Source organism: Erithacus rubecula (genome assembly GCF_903797595.1).
Source record: "Erithacus rubecula genome assembly, contig: scaffold_276_arrow_ctg1, whole genome shotgun sequence".
Lineage (NCBI taxonomy): Eukaryota > Metazoa > Chordata > Aves > Passeriformes > Muscicapidae > Erithacus > Erithacus rubecula.
The window spans coordinates 5,431-15,392 of record NW_027636049.1 but is presented as its reverse complement, the minus strand read 5'-3'; the positions used below and the strand labels follow the sequence as shown (position 1 = coordinate 15,392).

The following is a 9,962-nucleotide window of genomic DNA, read 5'->3' as shown; positions in this document are numbered from 1 at the left end:
GCTCTCATCCATAATTTCCTATATATTTGACCTAAGCATTCTTTTTCCAGGAACAATCTTAAAATGCTGGAAATAAGATTTTAAAGTTTTAGAATAGGATAATATATATATAAAAAACAAGTAGAACTTTTAGAACAAAAGTTTGTCCTTTTGGCCTTCTTCTTCATAAGTCTAAGTAATATTTCATAATTAAATAAAAAGTCTGCATTACAAGCCACAAATTGTTAGTTATTAAGTTAAAAGTAAAAATAATTTAAGCATCATTTCTTAATTAAGCAATTTATCCTTAAAATCCCTGTAAAAAGTCTTCATTTTAAATTGTTTAACTTAAAGTACTGTAAAACTCATCTTTGGTAAAACTATAATAGAAATAAAAAGTAATAAACATCTAAATCCAAACAAAAAAAAAAATCTCACACATTTAATCCCAACCCTAACAAAAAATCCCCCCACAGCATTAATTCATCATCCAAACATTGGGCAAGTCTTTGTAATCTTCGGGCCTAGATATTGGATTGAATCCCATCAATGTTGGGATACCCAGACTCCATCCTTCATGCTGGAGTGCAGGATGGCATCACATGTACACGGTGTTAGGCATTGCCATTCCTTGATAGTTGATCAAATCTGGAGGTCAGGGGATTCAAGAAGCCCTGCTTTTGCATCCGTTTGGTCTGCCAAGTATCTTAGTCTAGGGATGGTGTATATGCTTTGGGTTATGTCAGTTTTCTGAAGAGGTTTTCATGTGAAGATGTATGCTCTGACACATATTACTCACCAAGCTGGTGACATGACAGTCCACTTCCCTTTGCTGCAGAGCATGTAGAAAGTGCTGGTGGTCAAAAGCTTTAGCCAATATCCATGAATACAACACCCAGCAGCCTCTGTTCTCTTCTGGCAGATCAAATTATTGTTTGCAGGAGTATCAATTTTTCAGAGTATCCCGCTGCTTCATAAAGCCTCTTTGCCTTGGCTTGAGGGAGCATGCCTCAGTTAACCTTGCTGATCTTATTCTGGAGAACAGGTTTAACAAGATGGAACCAATTGTGATCATTCATGGCTTCTTATAAATAGATATGATAATAGATTTCTTTTCCAGGTTAAGTATAGGTGGCCCATTCACCTGGGCCAAATTGGTAAATTTATCTCAAATATGGGCAGTGGCCAACAAAGTATGATTGAAAGAATTGTATTGCTCCCACATGTCCTACCCACTGTCCAGTGATGCCGTTCAGTCTTGTTTTTTATTTTCATGAACAGAAACAATCCGTCGAGCTTTGTCCACAAAAGTATGTACCATACCAATGGAGAAGAGCAGTGCTCTGGATGCTCTGGGCCCAGACTGTCTTCTCTTGCATCATCTTAGAGAGACCTAGGGCCAACAGCAGAAGAGTTTTTGTCACACCACTTTCTTCGCACTCCTATAAGAAATCCCACAAATTCAATGTCTGATGCATTTGTAAGATCTTGAGTTAGTCTGTGAAGGCACTGGTATTTCCTGACCTTCTCATTGGCAGCAACTTTCAAGGAGGAGTTGTAGTGCTTGTATCTGACTGCCATGTTCACCATGAATGCCTTTCATCCTTTAACAAATATCAAATCTGGCTTGTATAACTTGTTGTGATCGTCTCTTGAAATACAGTCCAGTTCTTCTTTTTAGCAGCTCACAGATGTGTCTCTTTGTGCCTTTATTCCTGGTGTTTTGAGTAATTGGACAGTTTCCTATAATATGGGCTGATGTTTCATTATCAGCACCACAATATTATCAAGTTTCCACAAGTACCCCTGGCCAAGATCTCTCTCGGGGCAGACATTGACTCTCAACTGTAGTGCAGTTAACAATTTTCTATGAGGTGTGCTTCTGGTTATCCTCCAATTACTGATATTATCATTTTCAAACTTCGCAATACTGTGGCCTTGGGATACGAGTAATTTTTGATATGATATGATATGATATGATATGATATGATATGATATGATATGATATGATACGATATATATCGTATGCCTTGGGATACTTGGCCAATCCCTCCCAATTTCCATCGAAGTAGTTTATATGTTCCAAGAACTGTTTAGCATGGCTTTTCCTTTGGTTTGCTTTTTAAGAGTGTGCACATTTTTTGGCTGTGGTTTTAGTCTGTTTCCTTATTATCACCTCCAGCCCGGGCTTTGGTCCTTACTTGGTGCTGATTGTAGCAGGGGACTTCATCACCTCTCCATTGGATGGTATCCCAACCAAGCAGGCAGTTCAATTCCCACAAGCATGACTATATCAGCTATTTCACTACTATATTTAAGTTTAGTTAATAGCAGAAATAAACACGGTATCTTTATAGCAAAACTGCTATAACATTATACATTCAGCATGCATGTTAATATTTGCAAAAAACCAATATTATAATATGGATTTATATCATGCTGGACATTTTCCAGCCCATTCCCAGCTCAAAGCAGAGGGAAGAAGAAAAGGAAAGAGCGGCCCTGAGAGAATCCCAGAACGATGGTGATGAGAAGGGGCCCAGCAGGGTGAGACACCTCAAACCCAGTGAAGGTGCAAATGAGACCACAGGAGCACAACCTACGAATTTGATTGAACATGGATTTGATTGAACTGGAAATGTGAGGTAGAGAAATAGGAAAGAGAGAAAAAGAAAGAGGGAAGAGTTGAGGCTGGGACTGGGCAGCTGCTGGGAAGAGCCACAGAGCACAGAGCCTTTCACCAGCACACCCAGAGCCCAAACTGAACAATTTGCTCAGTGGTGACTCCCCAGAGAGTGGCATGAAAAATGTGTTCCTCTTTGTGTTGATTTTAAAAGGTGTAATACAAGAAAATAAGAGACAAATAGTAAAGTAAAAGGCTATAATGGTTGGGAGTTTGGTACTTGGTTAGGAATACACTTTTTTTGAGGTATATTTTTTGAATTTATTAGCTTCTTGTATATTTATAGCCTTACTGTATATTTTCAAACTGTTTTATAAATTACATTTTATAATTTAGGATTTGTTTTAAAGGTTATTTATGAGTTTGGATTTTAAGAGCATTTGTGGGTTTTTGTTGTGGTTTTAATTTATTTTTTTTAATAAGGTTTGATTTGTGGCTTTTAGTTTTTAGAGACGGTTGGTGCTGGTAACTGGTATATTAGCAATAGGTGTTTCTATTGAGTGTTATTTAATTAAGTAAGTAGTTTCTTTATTACAAATACTCTTTACTACCTATGCTACTTTTAAAGAAAATTATATTAAAAAAACAATTTTGACACTATACATACAGTATTTCTCCGAATATTCAGGAGAAGCCAATGCCATAACATGTATTTGTAGCAGCGGCAGAGCCGCAGCGCCCAGCGCTCCCCACTCCCACCCCACCTGCGCCACCTCCTCGCATCCAGCGACCCCCGGGAGCGGAACTGGGGCTCGGGGCGAGGGGACGGAACGGACGGATCTGCACTGGGGGGCCCCGAGCCCCCTGCCCAGCCCTGTGAAGCGTGGAAAAACTCTCTATACCGCACAAAATAAGGTATAAGAGTAGGAATGTATTTATTCAGCGCTGAGGGGGATAGGTCCTCCAAAACCACGCACTCCTTTGGCGACCTGCACCTCTCTTTTTATTCTCTACAAACTAGAATTGCACAATACATCTAATACATATTCATCGCCTCTCCCGCTACATATTAAAATTAGCAACAAGCCTCTTCCTGCTCCACACTGCTCCTTGGGAAAAAGTAAACCGTTTTCCTTTCAGTTGAACTTTTCATCTTGTCTCCTAGCACATATTCTTTTTACTCCTTTGCCCATCTTCTGGACTTTGATACCAGTTTTCCTGGGTTCAGGGATCTGGAGAATCCCCCTTATCCTGTGGTGCCTTTGTCCTTGCATCCTGTTCGCCCACCCCAGCACTTTATCTTATACTGCAGCCCTGCTCTCCTCTGTTCTTGTAAGCACCATAAATTCCAGCCAACATAGGGTTTTGTCAGCCCCCTTCTAGTCCAAGCATTTCTCGATGCTCGATTCCTAACTCTCAGTTGCTCTGTCTCCCCTGCAGGCTCAGGGGGTGCTGCCCCCTCCCCAACAGCCGCTGCTGCGGCGGCCGCGGGGCACAGGGGGTGGCAAAGGGGGGTCCGGGATGCGAGCGGGGGAGCAGCGGGAGGAAGAGGAGAGAGGGGAAGGGGAGGAGAGAGGAAAGGGAGGAGCAGGAGCAGGAGGAGCAGGAGAGGAGAAGCGGGCGCAGGCGGAGAATCGCGGTGCTGCAGGGCGAGCCCGCTGAGCCCGCAGCTCCGCTGGCCCCGGCAGCATCGCATTCCTGCATCCCGCGGGTGAGCGCGGAGGGGAAGCTCGGCCCGGGGCTATCGCGGCAGCTCCGGCACGGCTGGTTGGGTTTCGGATTCTTGGGGGATGGGGGGTGGAGTTTGTGCCTCGCAGATTCGGGAATCGAGTCCCAAATGTATTTGGGTGTCCTTGGGAGACGTATTGCTTTATTGATGTGAGGAGGGGATGTTTCTGGCTCTTGCAGGAATCCAAAGCTGAGCCGTAAATGCTCCTTAGGGGGATTTGGAGTGGCCCACGTGGCGATGGCCCGGTCCCGGCGGGGCGGGACATCGGTTTTGGGGATCCCCGGGAGAGGCGGGGGATGAAAGGCGGGAGCCCCGGCGTGGGGAGAGGGGCGACAGCAGAGCTGGGGGACCCCCGGCAGCCTGGAGGGGAGGTGGAGCCGGGAGATGAGTGGGGTGCGGGCCCCCCGAGCCTGGAAGGGCTGGCAGGGAACGGGGGAAGCCCCGAGTGCCTGAAGTGGGGGGATGCTGGAGAGGGGGACCCTGGGACCTGAGTTAGGATCAGGGCAGGATGAGCCCTGGGACTCACGAAACTACCTCAGCGTGCCTGAGCAGGAGCCAGGAGAGGGGGAATCCCCAGGAGCCACGGGTCCCCATCAGTTCTGAGAACAGGAACCCCCATAACCACAAAGTGAACACAGTGTGAACAGGGATCTTCTGGGAGAGTGTTTTTGGGCTCCTTCATGATTTTTGGAGGTTTTTATGGACACCAGACAGCCTGGGCATTTCTTGAGATGCACTCAGACAGCAGGACCTTCAAAGCCGTATCAATCACTTTGTTTTTCCCCCAAACCAAGATTTTCCATTCCCAAGTCTTATCCAGATGGAGGAAAAGGCTGTGAGGAACAGGAAGATGCCCCTGGACAGCCAGGCAGGTGAGGAGGAAGTCACTGCCCCTTTCCCCCTCTGTTCTGCTGGGAGGATTGGGGGCATCTTCTCCTTCCGTCTGGCACAGAGTCAAATCCCATCCTCTCCTTGTCCTTCCCCCACAGACAAGGAGCTGAGGACGGAGACCATGGAGGACAAATCCCCACAGCAGAACCTCGTGGAAGAGGCTGTTTGCAGCGGCTCCACAGTGCAGGAATCCAACAGGGAGGAAAAGCCGCGGAGATCCCGCATAAGGAGGGGCTGCAAACGCAGATCATGGGGATCCGAGGAGGAAAGACCCAGCCTGGGCCGGGCAGGCAGCCAGAGATGTGGCCAGAGCTCTGAGCTGAGGGTCCATGAGCAGCTTCAGGATGGCAAAAAGCCCCTTCAGTGTTTGGAATGTGAGAAGAGTTTCCGCACGAGCTCTGGCCTGGTCCGGCACCAGATGATCCACACTGGGGAGAAGCCCTATGAGTGTGGGAAATGTGGGAAGGGATTCAGAAACACCTCAGATCTGATCAGGCACCTGACAGTGCACACTGGGGAATGGCCCTACGAGTGTGGGGAATGTGGGAAGGGATTCAAGTGCCCCTCCGGCCTGATCCGCCACCAGAGGATCCACAAAGGGGAACAGCCCTACGAATGTGAGGAATGTGGGAAGAGCTTCAGTGTGAGGTCCAGTTTGACCCGCCACCAGAGGATCCACACTGGGGAACGGCCCTACAAATGTGGGGAATGTGGGAAGGGATTCAACCAGAGCTCCAGTTTGCTTTGCCACCAGAGGATCCACACTGGGGAACGGCCCTATGAGTGTGGGGAATGTGGGATGAGCTTCAGGATGTGCAGCAAACTCACCCGTCACCAGAGGATCCACACTGGGGTACGACCGTATGTGTGTGGGGAATGTGGGAGGAGCTTCAGCCAGAACCACAACCTGATTGTCCACCAGATGATCCACACTGGGGAACGAGCCTATGTGTGTGGGGAATGTGGGAAGAGCTTCATCCAGTACCACAAACTGATTGTCCACCAGATGATCCACACTGGGGAACGACCATATGTGTGTGGGGAATGTGGGAAGGGCTGCAGAACCACCAGTGAGCTGATCCGCCACCAGATGATCCACAACGGGGAATGGCCCTACAAGTGTGGGGAATGTGGGAAGGGATTCAGAAACACCTCTGAGCTGATCCGCCACCAGAGGATCCACACCGGGGAACGGCCCTACAACTGTGGGGAATGTGGGAAGAGCTTCAGGCACAGATCCCACCTGGTTGTCCACCAGAGGATCCACACCGGGGAGAAGCCCTATGAGTGTCCTGAGTGTGGCAAGAGGTTTCAGAGGAGATGCAGTCTGCTAAAGCATCGGCAGATTCACATAGAGGAGAGGAGAGGCCCTTCCGCTTCAACTAGTGCAGGAAGGGCTTTAAGAAAAACTCCACCATCGTCACCCACCAGTGGATCCACACCAGGGAGAGGCCATAACAGTGTCCCCAGTGTGGGAAGAGCTTCTCCCCGAACTCTGCTGTGACCCAGCACCAATGGGGCCACTGGTAACGGAAGCTCTGTGAGTGCCCCATGTGTGGGAAGAGGTTCCTGTGCTGCTCCAGCTCCATCCCCTCTGTTGGGCCCCGTTAGATGCTCCCCAGTGACCCTCGTTGGGCAGAGCCTTGGTGATCCATGGTCTTGGTGATCCATGTTGGGAACTCACCTGGCTTGTGGTCTCCACTTCTTCCTGGCTCTTTGTGGGCACCTGGACTCAGCAGGCAAAAAACCCACTGGGATGCAGACTGACATCAGGAATTCATTTGGGACAGTGGATTGTACTTTCCACCCTGTGAGAGTCCATGTGAGCCTCTCATCTGTTTCTGCCCAACGACCCTTGCCTGAGGCCTGCGCTGGCCAGGGATGGGAGGAACGCCAAGTGACTGTTCTGCAGGTGATGCCTACCAGGACTGGTTTCTCATGAAACCTAGTCACGGGGAGCTGACTCAACAAAGCTCCCACAGATGGAAGAACAATGGACTGGTCCGGCACGGGCTGCCCTTCATGTGTTCATAACAACAAAGATGGTTTGGTGTGCCTTGAAGCGTCCTGTTTCCACCTGTTCCTCAGGGTAACGAGCTCCACATACAATAGTCCATAAATCTTCCCACCTTTTGGCCACAAGCCACTCACTTTGGGAAAGGACTATAAAAGTGAGTTTCTTAGAGGAGACCCCCGAGATCTCCCCAGACGGCAACAGACATCTATTGGCTGGCTCCACGAGGATTCATCTGCCCATCTTGGTAGCTATAATCCCAACCCCCTTTTCTCTCTCTTTCTCTCTCTTTCTCTCTCTCTCTCTGTCCCCCTATCACATTTTGGTTGGCACTAAATAAAGTGCATTTCTGTAGACGTAAACTGGTTTTATCCCCTGCTGTGTCTTTTGCGCTCTGAGATCCATAAAAGAACCAGTCACAACTCCCGCACGTGTTGGGTGGATCGTGACATTATTTGGTGTAGTTGGCAATTGGATTCCCGATACTGGGGGAGTTGGGGTTTCTGTGCACTTTATACCAGGGGAAGACCTGTGCCATTTCAGCTGCACCTAGTCTGTCAGTGCCGTAAGGACTGAACAGTGTTAGAAAGCAAGGGAGGTGGTATTGGGTTCTTCCCACAATCTGCACACAGACCCAGGTGGATTTTAAACTCCATTTCAGTTATTGGAGAATTTTTTGAAAGGATCTCAACTGAGCAAAAGATGGGACTTGTGTTTTTTGTTGTTTGCTGCTTGCTGTAGTTGAGGAGACAATCATTGTGCAACTAAAGAGATCCTCCCAAGCAGTTTGGTCTCCTCAGCCACCCAGGGAGGAGAGGGGATTGTCCCCAGCAGAAGTCTGAGTGACAAGTGTTGACCTCCGTGAAGTGGTTTTTCCCCTTCGCACATAATCGTAACTCAGAGGTTACAGTTGTTGTATAATTATTGTATTTGACTACTTGGGATCACGAAGAGACAAGTGGTTTTTGTAGTTAAGTTAGTGTCTCCCAAGTAGTGTGTCTCTTCACCCGCTCCAGGGAAGAGAAGGGATTCACAGTTTCAGCTGTGCTTTTTGTGTAACTTTAAGTGTGTCTCCCTGAGTATGGTTTTAGTCCCTTCGTAAAAATGTCTGAAAATGATAAAGCTGCATTTTAGGCTTTACTAGCTAAGTATAATGTCAGACCCTCCCAAGGGGGGGAAGACTGGGCACACAGTAATTGGTTTAATTTAGAAAATGTAATTGATAGAATACATTCCTTGCAACATGAAACAAAATTCAAACTGAGCAACAAAAATAAAACCACACGTTGCTCAGTTCTTGGTGCTTGTCTTTCAGCTGATGTAGAATCTCGTTTTAAACGAGTGAGTGAGGAAAATGCAGTGATAGACTCCTTGCAAAACCTGGTGGAAGCTTTGCAAAAACTATTACAGGAGAAAACAAACTAACTAGAACAGAAAACAAATCAGATAGAAACTCTGGAAAACCAACCAGAGCAGGAAAGAAAACACAACTACTTGCTACAACTATCACATGCCTTACAACATGCAGATACACCTAATGAAACAGAAGAAAAGGAAACATATCACATAAAGCAGATATACCCACAGAGAGAACTAGTACATGTACATGTACTAGAAAATTGCTGCTCTAAAATGAGACCTCTTGTTAAAACGGAATATAGATACCTGAACGACGATGATTTTGACCCCCACATAACCTCCAAAAAATTAGCATACACTGCTACTGAATTGGCCAAATTAAAGAAAGAATACTCACATCTCCCCCAAGAATTTGAAACCGAGTATGTTTTTAGAGTTTCACTAACTGGAGAAGATTAAATTAAATTAAGTGAACAAGAAGCCAGTGGGCACTGGGGCCTTGGAGCTCTCTTAACAATGGGTGACAAATTTAACTTATGGTCCCTAACTCAGCACGCTGTTTTTTGGGCAGGGGGGCTTAACCCTTTGGAAAGGGGAAACCTTGTAGCTTTAGTTGGTACCCCCGACCAACTCCTAGAAAACTTTTAAAAAGCTGCCTGCTTGCAAATTATACATGAAATAAAATTCACTGCTGGCCATAAATCACCTATGCAATTATCTGTAAATGTAAAACAAATCCCTCTCCTCTCTAGTGCCAAAGTACAGATCAAACCAGTTATTCAAGACTTGCAAAACTCCCCTGTATGGCCAGTCCAAAAACCCAGACCTGACACTGTAGCTGTGTACCAATACATAGATGATGTATTGATAGGAAGAGAAGAAAAAGAAGAAGTGAGGGATGTGCGACAGAAAATAATTTCACACCTATAAAGCCCTAACTTGCAAATTGCCTCAGAAAAAATTCAAAAAGCTTCTCAGGAAGTGAAGTTTTTGAAGACAGCAACTACTGGTACTACCCCCCGTGACAGGGTGGCCCAGAAATCCTCAGTAACAGAAGGAACTGTAAAAAATCTGGCAATAACAGAAACTGAGACGTTGGGCAACAGCGATGACAAACCTGCCTCAATAATTAAAGTAGCCTCTGCTTTCTCCCCCAAACAGTCTCTGTTCACTAATACTTCGTTCACTAATGCTTCTGCTGAGCAAATTATTGCTGGGGGATGGGGTGACTCTTGGCTTGGAGTGCTGATGGTTATTTGGGGTGTTTTTCAGCTTGAAGTGCAGAGTGCCTTCTTTGTTTGCAACTACACTGACTCTCATTTTGTGTTTAAAGGAGGTACAGAGTGGCTTCCTTCTTGGCAGCAAAA

At 46.6% G+C, this 9,962-nt stretch overlaps 1 protein-coding gene across 1 annotated transcript; it reads left to right on the top strand.

Annotated features, from left to right (window-relative positions):
• Positions 1-4,214: 4,214 nt before the first annotated feature.
• LOC306815888 (zinc finger and SCAN domain-containing protein 32-like) lies at positions 4,215-5,671 on the top strand (the record flags this gene model as incomplete). Its single annotated transcript, XM_079332400.1, has 3 exons — positions 4,215-4,314; positions 5,126-5,203; positions 5,321-5,671. Coding segments are annotated over exons 2-3 (403 nt in total), but the record flags the coding sequence as incomplete, so codon positions are not given.
• Positions 5,672-9,962: the final 4,291 nt, after the last annotated feature.